General features: G+C 44.6%; 1 protein-coding gene across 1 annotated transcript in view; it reads right to left on the bottom strand.

The window, feature by feature from the left end:
• Positions 1 to 1015: 1015 nt before the first annotated feature.
• rcc2 (regulator of chromosome condensation 2) overlaps positions 1016 to 15831 on the bottom strand; it is a 41168-nt gene continuing 26352 nt past the window's right edge. Inside the window, exons 7-12 of the mRNA XM_078425000.1 lie at positions 13567 to 13733; positions 11833 to 12013; positions 10758 to 10863; positions 10088 to 10160; positions 6848 to 6925; positions 1016 to 5268 (exon numbers count right to left, since the gene is read on the bottom strand). Coding sequence (XP_078281126.1) covers positions 5164 to 5268; positions 6848 to 6925; positions 10088 to 10160; positions 10758 to 10863; positions 11833 to 12013; positions 13567 to 13733 — 710 coding nt within the window. The 3' untranslated portion in view covers positions 1016 to 5163. The remainder of the gene's footprint in view (positions 5269 to 6847; positions 6926 to 10087; positions 10161 to 10757; positions 10864 to 11832; positions 12014 to 13566; positions 13734 to 15831) is intronic.

Genomic DNA, 15831 nt, shown 5'->3' with positions numbered 1-15831 from the left:
GACTGAAACCAAATCCCTTCCTTGTTCTTTCCGACATCCAAGTTCCAGAACGGTTTGGTGATAGAGTGGTCATGTATCTGCACCTTCTGATTTATGGTCACTTCACTCCAAACAGTAACATTGCTTCACCACCAAACTGGCTTAAGCCTGTGCTATAATGACAATTTTAAGCCATACTAATTAAAAAGTCATGTTGTAACAGTTATCAATCAGCTGAAAAATAGCTTTGAAGATGGCACAGAACATCGTCAGATATCCGTCGTTTTACAATCCATGTATTAAATACTTCCCGTTCAGCACAGCAACCAAATTGGACATTGTTTCCAAAGGAAAATTAAAAGATATCCCGTTTATTAACCCGCAAGGATTGAAGACAAGGTCAAGTGTTTGCAGCCTCTTACTCCATAACAACTTCAGGGCCAATGTTTCCAAACGAGTCAGATCTTAAGGCCAACCTTTTCACAAAATGTCCTTCAAATTTAGATTAGTTTAGAGATACAGCACAGAAACAAGCCCTTCGGCCCACCGAGTCTGCACCGACCAGCGATCCCCGCTAATTAATACTATCCTGCACACACTGGGACTAGGGACTATTTTTACATTTATACCAAGCCAATTAACCTAAAAATCTGTACGTCTTTGGAGTGTTGGAAGAAACCGAGGCTCTCAGAGAAAACCCACATGTCACAGGGAGAACATACAATCTCCATACAGACAAGCACCTGAAGTCAGGATAAAACCCGGGTCTCTGGCACTGCGAGACAGCAACTCTACCGCTGAGCCACCCGTAAAATGTTAAGATTTACAGTGTCCTGCTATCATGGGAGAGCAAATTGAGTCAGCATCACCTGCATATTAACATATCTTGTGTTTTGACTACATAATAATCAGATGAAGAGGATTTATGGAGCGATAAACCAGTATTCCTAGTTTCACCAACAGTAAGTTTGATTGACCTTTTTAAGAAACTAAATCCACAGTCTCACACAGTGGAAGGAGACACAAGACAAGAATTTATTCAATTTATTGCAGGAAATACAAAAGTAAAAAAAAAAGAAAAAAGGTTTACAGCACTGAACAGGTAACTAATTAGCTACAAAAAACACTTTCTAAACCTAATAATGCCAATAAGCCAGTCGCTATTAACCAGACTGAAGAGAAAGTCCCTCCCTATCAATCCATCTCGCTAAACAAGCCGACAGTTCACCTCTACTTGGAAAATGTCAGATTTTATAGATGTTCAATTGCTTTATTAGTTTGGAGATGGCAAAGAAACCATTGACACAACAGAGAGATGGTTTTATTGTCTGCAGTGAAATGATTTCCCTCTCAGCACAACAGTTGCACAAAGAACAATTCACAATCGTTCTCCCTTGGGGAGCTCAGTTGGAAGACAGCAAAATTCTAGCCCCCATTCCCCCTATAATTCATTATCTCCCTCCCCCCCACGCAAAAAAAAGGAAATATGTTTTTTGTGCAAATGTGATGTTTAATGAGAAGAGTCTGAACTACCATAGCTTCAAGTCTTGGCCAACATTCCTTTCCCCACAATTTTCTTTTTAAAAGTAAGATGATTGACTTGCTGCTACTTTATCTGAACTTTACCTTTTCCCAAGTTGACTCTAGACAATTTCAAATGTCCAATGCGTTTAAAGTCCAGCAGGACTTCCATTTACAGTATCAAAGTTTAAAATGGACACAATCAGGTTGTAGGTGCCTGAGGTGAACAACTGGAAATGACCTGTACAAGTACAAGAAATACTCGTGTTGAGTGATAACAACTAGTTGATTGCAGGCCATTGGCATACAAGACACTGAACAGCAAGCAACAAGAAGTTGCCTTTTACCCCCAAAGAGAAATATGTTTTCAAAAAACCAAACCAGGTTCGAACGTCTCAGAGGACAGCACTGCCGTTATTATGTACCAAGTCTGATCATTTCACACCCAAATTCCAGCCAGCTCAGCATCATTGAAAGATAGCAGCGACTCCAAAAGTTAGTCAAGTTACTTTATTTTTGAGATCAACTGGTGAGATACCATGCAACGCTTACAGATAAGAGTGCATACTCACAGCTACGGGTGCAATACAGTGTCTCGGCACCCTGCACCTGCAAAGTTCTATGGTACATCTATTATACCCAATTCTACAAAGCCTGGACCTTCAAAACCAGAAGAGAGAGAGAGAAAAAAAAAAGTAAAATGTGGGCCAACGTTTCATGTTTTCCCATCTTGGATATTTAACTATTGGCTGCTACAGGAAGACATGAATGTAACAGAGCCACACAAGGACATCAAGTCCCACTGTAGAAAAAGGATCAGTATAAAAGCACATGTATTCCCCATTACAGCACTAGCAACATTCAGCATGGTGACTTAGTACGGCCTCACAAGCCCAAGGCAGGAACAGTTAAAGTCAAGCAGACCAGGGGAAGGCAGGCAAGATAGCCGGCAAGTCAACAGAGGGGAGGAAATTAAATATTAATTAATGATTAGGAATTGACAATATTAGAGCAGAATTTTGTTCCACTCCTGCAAAGGCTGAAAATTGGGAAACTTATAAACCGATGCATTTTACATCAGACTTAAATCAGCGACTGTTTCAGCACAACTTTCACATTGGTGTAAATTTAACCTTTGTTAAGTGGCAGCCAATTTTCAGCTTCGTTAAGGCAGTTAGGAGAGTTGAAGCACAAGGTGACGCGAGACATCAAATCAGCATTGGCAGAATCAAGACGGCAGCTCCACCTCCTCTGGCCACATCTCGGAGAGAAGGTTCACCACTGGTACCCCAGCTGTACCGTGGAGCACGGTTACCCAGAGCACCATATCCTGACCAAGTCGTGCACCGGTTAAACCACGTTTGTTAAAAGATCTTGGTTTACTCACATCCAAATCCTCAGCTTGCCAGCTCTGCTTATAGACTGATATAACCAAATCATTAAAGGTTCTTGTAGAACATTCATCTTGGGCATCAGAATTTGAAATCAGTCAACATTTATTTTAATGGTTACAAGGTTAAAAAATAGAAACATTTATGATCATTTTGGTTCTGCAGAGACCAAACTAAATGATGGGGGGGGGGGGGGTCTTGTGCAGTAATCCCATAGTACCTGCACCTCCTCTTGTAAAGGGTTTATGGGGAGATACGGTTTCTCTTGCTCAAAGATGGCAGCCTGAGCCAGATTTAGAATCCCAGGGTCACCGTTCTGCACAGGTAGATTCAACCTGCTGGTTTTCTGATTGACACAAGCAAGAGCCACATCACTAAAGGTTTCATCGGTGGCCAGAGAGAAAACTCCGAGGAGAGTTCTGCAACATCCTTTTTCACCTATATCGGCAATGCACTGGCATCGCCGAGACATCATCAATATTGCACACATCACAGCTGGTCAGGCTACAGAGTAATGGAAGAGATGCCAACAGGGAACAATCTCGGGCAATTAGAGAGAAATGAGATAGCCTTTCTGAGTTTCCCTACGAGGTTTATCTATTTGTTTGGCCTCATTTGTACATCACAGCTCAATGGGCGAGAACTCCCTCGAATAAACCAAGGACTTTGGAATTTGGAACAAAGGAATGAGACTGCAGCACGCAAATTGTAAAATGGAAGATTGTGCCGACTAATGCTACAAGAAAGTCAACATGTTTACGATACAAAACATGTCCACATAAGAGCTGCCGTCAAAGTGGAGGCTGAACTCAGAGAATACAAATACATTCTCGAGTTGAACAAGTTGTTCTGCACCTAATAAAATACCTTTTACATACTACTTCGCAGGATAGCAAGGATATCAGATAATGAGCAGTTGCCAAGCCACTGGTTCTCCATAGAAATGGGACCACATTTCCTCTCTGTCTAAGGCAGTTTCCTTCCTTCACTTTCCGTGGGATCTTCCAATTCTTACTGACTGGTGTCAATTTCACACCATTCCCCGAAGAGGGGAAAAAAAAACTTGTTTAGTCCTGGCGTATGTAAAATGAGAGACTGAAAAGTCTCAAACAAACTCCAATGACTTCAAACAAAAACATCCAATATGGTTGAGGGATTTGAGTTGATAAAGTTAGTGCACAAAGATTTGACCTAGATATCTCATTGTTCTCCTGGGGGAATGGGTTTGGTTAGAAAATAAATCTGTACCATTAGCTTATCAGACGTATAGAACTGAACCAAACGTAATCAAATAGATCAGGGATTGAAAGCAAAAAATGATGATTTTACTTAGTGTTGTACTAAGCAAATCAGCAACGGTAGATTAATTTTATTGGCAATGTATTGGCCAGAGATGGGAACAATAAGGCAAGTTCACAAGATGTGTTGACAGCCAGTTTGTGGAGCTCCTGCATTCAACAGCAACACATGGTCTCAATGAAAACAGAAGCCCAAGTGTAGCATTGAGAAGCAGTGGAATGCAAGCCCTTTTCTACAGTTTATCACAAGAGAGTAGGTGAGTTTCAGAGTCGAGGGCCTTCACTGGAGCACGGCTATGCCAAAGCCCCAAGGGCAGTCAGACGTGCCTTTCACACCCACTCTCAGCTCAACCACCCAGGCCTCCTCCTGTCAGATAGCAGGGCCTCGCATTCTTAAGACTATAGTTAACCGAATGGGTGATAAATCACTCTGCCCATCACAACTAATTAGGAGGAAGAAAGTTCGCAGATGACAAATACATCACTGGCCATAACATCCAGCCAGCCGCATTTCAAAATAAAGTAGACATGCAAGTTGCCAGCTTGATAAACTTAGTGCAGCCAATTGAAGGTCATGGTTCCAAATGTTTCAGCTCGTTTACACCACTCTTGCTGGCCAATTATAAGAGTCAAACCTGGGTTTAAAAAAAAATACAAGGAGTTCCAACACATCAATAGAAATTGGCCGTTACCAAGCCTATGGTAACACACTGGCCAAAGAATACAAGTAAAATTAACTATCTGCGTACATTGTTAAATCAGTTGCTCTGGAAACACTGCATAACTGCGTTTGAAATTGTCATCGTGTAAGCACCACTAACATTTTTGTATGAATTGGAAAATCTCTTTCTAAGATGTGGTCCATTGCCTGGCTCGCTGTTCAGTGTGGATATTTATCTCATTGACCAGTGCACTGTAAACTCCAGCTGCCTTTGTTCAAGTGAAGCTTTCATGTGTGGCTGCTCAAGGTTACATCAGATAATCCGCGGGTTATATTCAGGCAACTTCTTAATCCTCTCTTTCTCTGCATCACTTTCATCTCTCGCTATCATCAGCGAATGTGCATGGCCCATGGCAACCTGCAGGAAGAGAAAGAGAAAGAAATGAAAAGGTGCTCCCCGTGAATTGCCACTGAACACAATGCGGCAACGGGCAGAGAAAGCCTTGCACTCAAGTTCCCGTTAGGATTTGCCATAACCAAGTGCACTCACATAATGCAGTGAAATTGCACATAGCATGCACCCCAGAAACAGCATGAACGAACAAAAAACATTGGCAGAGGGGCAAATACGATACGATCTTGATCTGCCAACTGTCATAAAAAAACCACAAAATACATGAAGTTAAGGTGATGAGTGGAAGGATTGAGAATGTGTAAAGATTGGGGGGGGGGGGGGGGGGGAGAGAAGGGGTCATAGTCTTCCAAACTTCTCAGAAATAACCCCAGGTGATCATTTAATGTGCATGGCAAAAACAGATTGACCTCGACTTGAAGTCTGATCAGAAAATGGAGAGCCGAGAACGCAACATACTATAACAGTGTGTCAGGCCATATGAGCACTAGTTTCTCTGATGGGATTCGCGTCTACACACGAATGTACGCTGCTTCTGGCACAGCAGCCAAGTCCAAGTCAACAAGCCATGATTAATGCTAAACTCTTAGGTTAACACCCATGTGACTCAAGTAATTCTGCTACACAGAATCAGAACCATACAGCACAGAAACAGGCCGCTCAGCCCATTTCAACAATGCTGGCCGTGATACCCCCATTTCCACTAATCTTCATTAGGTCCATCTCTCTCTATGCCTTTCCTACTAAAGTACCATGTGCACACTGTAAACGGCTCAATTGTAATCATGTATTGTCTTTCCGCTGACTGGTTAGCGCGCAACAAAAGCTTTTCATTGTACCTCGGTACACGTGACAGTAAAATGAATTGTAAACTTGTTCAAATGCCCTTTAAAATTGAGTTGGCAGAGGCAGATACAATTACAAATAAACACCACTTGGTGCAAAAAAGCCTGCCCCTCAGATCTCCAGCTGACATCTTTATTAAAACAAACGATACCAACAACACAAATATTTTCTGGAAGTCCATATACATCAGTCATCCTGCGGTGAAAGATGCACTTTCAACCTCACCTGTTTCTTGAAGGGTGGAAAGACCAAGGGCACACCTCAAAGGTTCCCATTCCTCACCCCAAAGGTTCCCATCTATCCCACTCTAGCAACAACACTTAAACTATCTATCCCACTCCTCACTCTGGGCAACACTTAAACTATCCATCCTACTCCAGCAACAACACTTAAACTATCTATCCCACTCTAGGTCAACCACAGATTTTCCAGCTTTATTGGTTCCAGAGTCCTTCTGGATTATCCGTTATGATGGGCCAGAGGAGTCCAGTGGTACAGGAATGGTCCGCCTAGGCCGCAAGGGGGGGCAGAGATACCGTCCCACAAATCGGCCGGGCCGGAGTTCCAGAGCCTCAGCCACAGGGAGCAAATCCGACCCGCTGATCGGCAGGGAAGTGTGGATGAGGTTGAGATCAGCCCCTCACCCGGTCCAAGTGCCACATTGGAGGGGACTTCTTGGGAGGGGGGGATTTCACATTTTCAGCTAAAGATGAAAGCAAATAAAAGAAGGTTCTCTCACCTGCTCAATATAAACACCATCCAAGGTCTTTATCTCCTGTGCAGTGGTGGAGGACTTGGGCTTGTTGTCACCGTAGCCCTGCAACAATAGTAATGGTTCCAAATTACACATGGCAGTCACATGTAACACCACCAGGAGGAACACCGTACCAAGACATGCGTTTATAAATAAACTACAAGGCATGAATATTATATCTGTCGCAAAATAAAAAAACATCCCTGTTTATTAAAGTGTTCCATCCTTAATAGACTTGTTAACCCACTGAGTTATTCCAGCATTGTGTGTCTACCTTAACATCCATTGTCAAATGCAATGAAGAATTCTAATAACTCAAGTTGTGGCATTTTCGACAGGTTAGCATTCAGTTGCAGCATAATAGCTGAGGAGGATTGTAAATGGCACACGTTATAAACAGAATTCTACCACGGATGTTAGTCTGACAATTTAAGATTTGTCTCGTCTTTTCAAATGCTTGCCACTAGACGTCTCCAGAAAAGCAACAAACCGTAATCTCCAAACCTGCAACACAAACCTGCATTGCAAAGTGAACATGGAGTTATTAGAATTCATTACATTTGGCACAATTGCCCGGCCAGTTTCTAATCAATTATAAGATTATGCAAACTTCTCAAACATCCTTTGGTCGTGGCTGCAAAGATAAAGTTATTTCAATATTTATAAATGACATTGCCATACTTGGAGATTTTTGACTCATTTACAACTGCTGCAGATCGAAAGTGGAGCAGAGCTTGGCAACATCGTTCATTGCAGAAGGACACAAAGTGCCGGAGTAACCCAGCAGCTCAGGCAGTACCACCGGAGAACATGGATAGGTACAAGGTGCCGGAGTAACCCAGCAGGTCAGGCAGTACCACTGGAGAACATGGATATGTACAAGGTGCCGGAGTAACCCAGCAGGTCAGGCAGTACCACCGGAGAACATGGATATGTACAAAGTGCTGGAATAACTCAGCAGGTCAGGCAGTACCACTGGAGAACATGGATATGTACAAGGTGCAGGAATAACTCAGCAGGTCAGGCAGTACTACTGGAGAACATGGATAGGCACAAAGTGCTGAGTAACTCAGTGGGTCAGACAGTATCTCTGGAGAACATGGATCAGTGACGTTTTACAATAGACAATAGACAATAGACAATAGGTGCAGGAGTAGGCCATTCAGCCCTTCGAGCCAGCACCGCCATTCAATGCGATCATGGCTGATCACTATCAATCAGTACCCCGTTCCTGCTTTCTCCCCATACCCCCTCACTCCGCTATCCTTAAGAGCTCTATCCAGCTCTCTCTTGAAAGCATCCAACGAACTGGCCTCCACTGCCTTCTGAGGCAGAGAATTCCACACCTTCACCACCCTCTGACTGAAAAAGTTCTTCCTCATCTCCGTTCTAAATGGCCTACCCCTTATTCTCAAACTGTGGCCCCTTGTTCTGGACTCCCCCAACATTGGGAACATGTTATCTGCCTCTAATGTGTCCAATCCCCTAATTATCTTATATGTTTCAATAAGATCCCCCCTCATCCTTCTAAATTCCAGTGTATACAAGCCCAATCGCTCCAGCCTTTCAACATACGACAGTCCCGCCATTCCGGGAATTAATCTAGTGAACCTACGCTGCACGCCCTCCATAGCAAGAATATCCTTCCTCAAATTTGGAGACCAAAACTGCACACAGTACTCCAGGTGCGGTCTCACCAGGGCCCGGTACAACTGTAGAAGGACCTCTTTGCTCCTATACTCAACTCCTCTTGTTACGAAGGCCAACATTCCATTGGCTTTCTTCACTGCCTGCTGAACCTGCATGCTTCCTTTCATTGACTGATGCACTAGGACACCCAGATCTCGTTGAACTCCCCCTCCTCCTAACTTGACACCATTCAGATAATAATCTGCCTTTCTATTCTTACTTCCAAAGTGAATAACCTCACACTTATCTACATTAAACTGCATCTGCCATGTATCCGCCCACTCACACAACCTGTCCAGGTCACCCTGCAGCCTTATTGCATCTTCCTCACAATTCACACTACCCCTTCTTTCTCTGTTCATTGGACCTCCTCTTACAGACCGACCAACTCCCAAACTCCTCAGTGCTCCTGTTAGCACTGTGGGAACTGAGGCTGCACCTTGTATGGACATCCTAGCAAGAACCACAAATGTTTACTCTGTGACTTCACTGGAGGTGCCCAGACCATCGTCAGCAAGAGATGAGCTTACTCTGGAGGGAGGCTGAATCACTTTCCAATTATAATTATGCTTCAGAACTCCAAGCCCATTGTCAGCCTCCAGATTACACGGTGGCCTTGAATTAATATTCTGTATCAATAAAATGGGAACATTGTCACCTAACTCAGCAATACTGCTACTGTAGTTTTACACTAACATCATGGTTAAGATAAAGGGTGATGTATAGAGTCTGAGCCGAGTGCTAGAACATGGACAGACTTGGTCCCTATAATAGAGGAGCACAATGTGGGACCTGTCTGCAGTCAGGTTCAATCTCAGCTCCCCATTGAAGGCAACCACTTTGAACCAACAAATGTAACGGCAAATTAAATACCATACTTAATGTATTGATTCACAATTCAAGTCTTTCCTCCACCATAATGATCCCAGGAATGATTGGGTTAACATAAGATGAGTGTTTGACAGTACTGGGCCTGTACCTGATGGAATTTGGAAGGGTGAGGGGGGACCTCATTGAAATGTAATAAATGGTGAAAGGCCTGGATAGAGTGGATGTTTCCACTGGTGGGAGAGTCCAGACAGATGGTGGTGACTGGGATTCATTACCACAGAAGGCTGTGGAGGTTCAGTCAATGAATATTTTTAAGGGGGCGATTGACTTAGTACACGTGTCAGGGGTAATGGGGAGAAGGCAGGAGAATGGGGTTGAAAGCAAAAGATAGATCAGCCATGATTGAATGGTGGAGTAGACTTGATCAGCCAAATGGCATAATTCTGCTCCTATAACTTATGAGCCTACGAAAGTCCCCATTTACAAGTTTTACATTCAATGGGTCCCAAATGGACTAAACATGAAAATTATTATATGCATTCACTCAATCTTACTTTCAGTGAAGATTTAAAAATACATTTTCCCTTTCTCCTCGCACTGAACTTAAACCTTAGTTTCGACCATTCCCAGAGAGAGGTCAAGCAACAGGATTCATTACACAGGAATGAGGGCCAGTTTTGAAGCTCCAGCTACTACAGCTCTTACCAGTTCTCCAAAGGTGGGTGATGGTCCCCAACTGATTGTGCTCTCATCAGCTGCAACAATGATGCTGCTTTTTCTGCAGACAAAAAAAACCACAATTTGCACAAAATCATGAGGAAGAGATGGGTACATGCTCAGAGCCTCTGTTCTTTGGCATTTTCCAGTGCAACCACAGTGCAGCAACACCCTGTTTATCCACCTCTTCCCACCATCCATGGACTCCGTGTACCGAATTCATTGTTCACAATGTGGTCTCAACATTGGAGGAACCCCAAATACAGACTGGGCGATTGTCCTGGGGGTCTTGTGCACTCAATGCACAGGACTGACCCAGAGTTTGTGATTGCCTGCCACTTCACTAAGCCTCTCCAGCCTCTGTCTGGAGACATTTTGCACTGTCACAGGCACCAATCTTGCGTCACTCTACGAGACCAGGCTAGTTTTGCCCATTATCCTCTGTTGTATACTTTATATATTCTGCCGCGCTTGGAATATACCGGTAAGCCAGACGATATAACATCATCTGTGCAAAAAGAACTGCAGGAGGAACTCAGCAGATCGGGCAGCATCTGTGGAGAGAGTGAACAATGGTTGGGGGAATGCGGTGAAGGGAGGGAGCGCTGGCCGGGACCCTCCGCGGAGTGATTTGGCCGCTCTGTAACCGTCTACTCACCCACTGGACAGGCTTCGCACCTTCCACCCACACAGGTCCTGCACCACTTTGGGGTACATCGTGGAGTCACGAGAGGTGTTGGTCGCACCCCAGAAAAACAAGCCACCTGTGGGGAAAGTGAAACAAGAAAACAAACGGAAAGGATTAATGTTAAGTGAATCCAATTGCCTCAGTGCTTGTTAAAATAGGAAGGGTGGCACAGTGGTAGAGTTGCTGCCTCACAGCGCCAGAGATCCGGGTTCAATCCCGACAATGGGCGCTGTCTGTACAGAGTTTGCACGTTTACCACGTGACTGTGTGGGTTTTCATTGGGTGCTCCAGTTTCCTCCCACACTCCAAAGATGTACAGGTTTGTAGGTTAATTGGCTTCGGTAAAATTGTAATGTCCCTGGTGTGTGTAGGATAGTGTTAATGTCCAGGACGACCACTGGCTGGAGTGGACTAGGTGTGCCAAAGGGCATCGAAGAGTCTTGACCCGAAACGTCACCCATTCCTTCTCTCCAGAGATGCTGCCTCTCCCGCTGAGTTTCTCCAGCATTGTGTCTACCTTCGTGCCAAAGGGCCTGTTTCCCTGCTGTGGCTCTAGTCTAAAGGACACAGATTTTTTGTTTCCAAGCTGTCATCAAGCAGATACAAGGCTTAGGAAAAGCTTAGAGAAGAAATTGGTGACATTTCAGGTCGAGACCCTTCTTCGATGGTCAGCATACACTCTGGGAGGTCCGAGGAAGGGTCTCGACCCGAAATGTCACCTATTTCTTTTCTCCAGAAATGCTGTCCGACCTAATGAGTTACTCCAGCTTTTTGTGTCTATCTTCAGTTTAAACCAGTATTTGCAGTTCCTTCCTACACTGAGGTGGAAACTGGATACAGCCTAAATGATGGTACGTCTTACCCAGAGAAAAAGCTTCACGGATCACAAGAACATTAGAGACCCACATGGAACAAATTTCCAGATATCAATGCGTGTAACAGAGTGTCAGAAATGGCCCCGTGCTACTAGTTACATCACATTGCATACAGAAGCAGTAAAACTTTACAACTAGACCATAAAAATGGCACAATGCACTTTACTAACCCATTTCGTTTACCGCAAACGAGCAGGTGTTTCCAGCGCTGATCTGCATGGCCCCACGGCCAGGGAAGTCAAAGAGTTTAACCAGACGAGGGACCATCTCATCCTTCTGCTCAGAGTGCCCCAGGCGACCATATCCTCCAAAGCCCCAGGTGAACACCCTCTTCTGGGAGTCAAGAGCAATCTAAGGAACACACATCTTGATTAGTAAAAGGAGTGATTCTTCCTCTCTTTGCAAGGCTGCAACAATACTCAGAGTCAGAGCGATACAGCGTGGAAATAGGCCCTCCGGCCCAACTTGCCCACACCGGCCTAAAATGTCCCAGCTGCACCAATCCCACCTGCTCGCATTTGGTCCTTAACCCTCCAAACCTGTCCTATCCATGTACCTATCTAACTGCTACTTAAACGTTGGGATAGTCCCTGCCTCAACTACCTTCTCTACCTTCATGGTGATGATTCCATACACCCACCACACTTTGTGTGAAAAAGTTACCCCTCAGGTTCCTATTAAATGTTTTCCCCTTCACCATAAACCTATGTCACCTGGACCTCGATTCACCTACTCTGGGCAAGAGACTCTGCTTCTACCCGATCTGTTCATCTCATGATTTTATACACCTCAATAGCTGCACAGTCGTTAATTCACCCAAGGATTACAGCAGAATGATCTTCAGACACGTGAAATTAGGATGGACAGCAGAGCAGTCAACCTGCTTTCACTGTGGCATTGGGAGAAGGGCAGGTGCCATCAACTACTGAGAAGGTGAAGTGAGCTGTGATTAATATTAGCACTTGGGATAAAGCAGAGCAGCAAGCAAAAGATTGTGCTTAACATAAAGACAAGGCACTGAGCAGACACAGCAGGTGCGTCACCAACTGGGAACAAAGGAAGAAAAGACTCGTTAACATTTCAGGAACAAACCCTTGACCAGAAATTACTAAACAGCTGCCTGCTAAATGAACTCAGAGCAAAGCAGACAAGTTTCCCCCCACCCAAAATATCAAGGCTGGGAAAAATCTGCAGAAAAGCCATATTAGAAAGAAACCCTGTTCAGGTAGTTTAGTTTAGAGATAAAGCATGGAAATAGACCCTTCGGCCCACCGAGTCTGCGCTGACCAGCGATCCCAGCACACTAACACTATCCAACACACACTAGGGACAATTTAACCAAAGCCAATTAACCGACAAACCTGTACGTCTTTGGAGTGTGGGGGGAAACCGGAACACCTGGAGAAAACCCAGAGGTCATGGGGAGAAGGTACAAACTCCGTAGACAGCACCCATAGTCAGGATTGAGCAGGTCTCTGGCGCTGTGAGGCAGCAACTCTACCACTGCGCCACCCTTGTTCGTCCTCGTAGATGACTGGCAATGAGTAAATTGTTCCCTAAATCACAGCTTCCACTCAAATTATTTTCTTGGATTAAATGTAAAATTGTCCCCAGTGTGTAGGATAGTGTTAATGTACAGGGATCGCCGGTCGGTACGGACTCGTTGGGCCAAAGCGCTTGTTTACGCACTGTATCTCCAAACTAAAATCTACAAGAGAGTGATGCTGAGTGTCGGGCTTGCTGATAAGACATCTCAAAGCCAACATGTCCCAGCCGGACGGGCCTGTTTCCGTGCTGTAATTGTTATATGGTTATAAGTGATGTTGATATTGGTACAGACAAGGGGGCACGTCACCCAGGTTTGTTTAGCAGGACAGTCCCAAAAGCTTGTCGTCGTTTCGTACCGTATGGTTTGCTCCACAGGCCACCTCACGGACCACAACATTCGGCACCGGTAAGATTTGACCATCTTTTGTCTTCTCCAGGAAGATGGCTACCCGGCGCGGCACCACCTCGCAGTCAAACTCAATCCTCTGTGCCCTGGCAATGAACTTTCCATCAGAGTTGTGACCTGTTTGGAAATAGTAAGTGACAATTTTACAAGCATACATTTAGATTTAGAGATTTAGAGATACAGCACAGAAACAGGCCCTTCGGCCCACCGGGTCCGCGCCGCCCAGCGATCCCCGCACATTAACACTATCCTACACCCACTAGGGACAATTTTTACATTTGCCCAGCCAATTAACCTACAAATCTGTACGTCTTTGGAGTGTGGGAGGAAACTGAAGATCTCGGAGAAAACCCACGCAGGTCACGGGGAGAACGTACAAACTCTGTACAGACGGCGCCCGTAGTCAGGATCAAACCCGAGTCTCCGGCGCTGCATTCGCTGTAAGGCAGCAACTCTACCGCTGCGCCACCGTGACCGCCCCTTCCCATCCTACCACAACCAGAGAGCAGTGCTGCACTACTATCTACCTATTTGGTGACCCTCAGACTAACCCCCGATTGGACTTTGCCAGGCTTTACCTTGCACTAAACGTTATTCCTTTATGTGTAGGAAAGAACTGCAGACGCTGGTATAAACTGAAGATAAGATACAAAATACCAGAGTAACTCAGCAGGACAGGCAGCATCTCTGGAGAGTGAATTCCACAGATCCTTCTTCATTCCTCTGGAGACATCTGAAGAAGGGTCTCGATCCAAAACGTCACCCATTCCTTCACACCAGAGATGCTGCCTGTCCATTTTGTGTCCATATTCCCTGATCATGTATCTATACATTGTAAATGGATAGATTGTAATTGTGTATTGTCTTTCTGATGACTGGTTAGCATGCAACAAAAAAGCTTTTCACTGTACCTCGGTACACGTGACAACTAACCAAACTGAACCATTGCTACGGGATTTCCATCATTTTTCTGCCACATTGAATTTTTCAGGAATTCATTATTACTTTTATGAACAAAGCATTTGATGCTAATCCCTCTGATTTTATGCAGCATTCTGCCTACCCATTGACCATGGAAAAGTATAACACAGGAACAGGCCCTTCTGTGTCTGTGTGGCTACAGAGTGTACCTGCTGAACATAATGCCCAAATCAACTAGTTTAGTTTATCGTCCCCTGCACCGACCGAGATACAGCGAAAAGCATTTGTTGTGTGCTAACAAAACTAATCTCATCAGCCTGCACATCATTCATACACCTCCATTATTTGCATATCTATGTGCCCAACTGAAAGCCTGTTAAATAGCCCCATTGTATCTGCCTCCACCACCACCCCTAGCAGTGCGCTCCAGGCCCCTCCACCCTCTATGCAAATACTTGACAAGCACATCTCCTTTAAATGTTTCCTCTCACAGCTTAAGGCTATGCTCTCCAGTCTTTGATATTCCAAAAGTCCTGCTTATTTTTAAGTATATTTAGGCTGTTGCTCTATTTAGACTCTGGTTCTATTTAGATTATAAAACTATTTATTCATATCAAAGAGCCCCTTCATACCAAAGTCTTACACACATGCACTTGAAAGCTCATTGCTTTGGAATCAATGCAATGTATGACCCTGGAGACAAAAATCTGGCCCATTATGAAGGGAGGGGAGGGGAGGGGAGCAAACAGGAACACGGCACAAAAGGGAATGATTAAAAATAGTGAAGAAGCAAGCCTGAAGAGTTTAAACCTCAATGCACGAAGCATTCGTAACCAAACAGATGATCCGGGTGACGTTTTGGGTCGAGACCCTTCTTCAGACTGGTTAAGGGAAAGGCGGCACGGTAGCGCAGCGGTAGAGTTGCTGCTTTACAGCGAATGCAGCGCCGGAGACTCAGGTTCGATCCTGACTACGGGTGCTGCACTGTAAGGAGTTTGTACGTTCTCCCCGTGACCTGCGTGGGTTTTCTCCGAGATCTTCGGTTTCCTCCCACACTCCAAAGACGTACAGGTATGTAGGTTAATTGGCTGGGTAAATGTAAAAATTGTCCCTAGTGGGTGTAGGATAGTGTTAATGTACGGGGATCGCTGGGCGGCACGGACTTGGAGGGCCGAAAAGGCCTGTTTCCGGCTGTATATATATGATATGATATGATATGAGAGATAGACGGTGATGTGGAGAGATAAAGAACAATGAATGAAAGATATGCAAAAAAGTAACTATGAAGGAAACA

This window comes from Rhinoraja longicauda, chromosome 30 (assembly GCF_053455715.1).
Source record: "Rhinoraja longicauda isolate Sanriku21f chromosome 30, sRhiLon1.1, whole genome shotgun sequence".
NCBI lineage: Eukaryota > Metazoa > Chordata > Chondrichthyes > Rajiformes > Arhynchobatidae > Rhinoraja > Rhinoraja longicauda.
The sequence above is the reverse complement of the archived record's forward strand: the minus strand, read 5'-3'. Positions and strand labels throughout refer to the sequence as shown.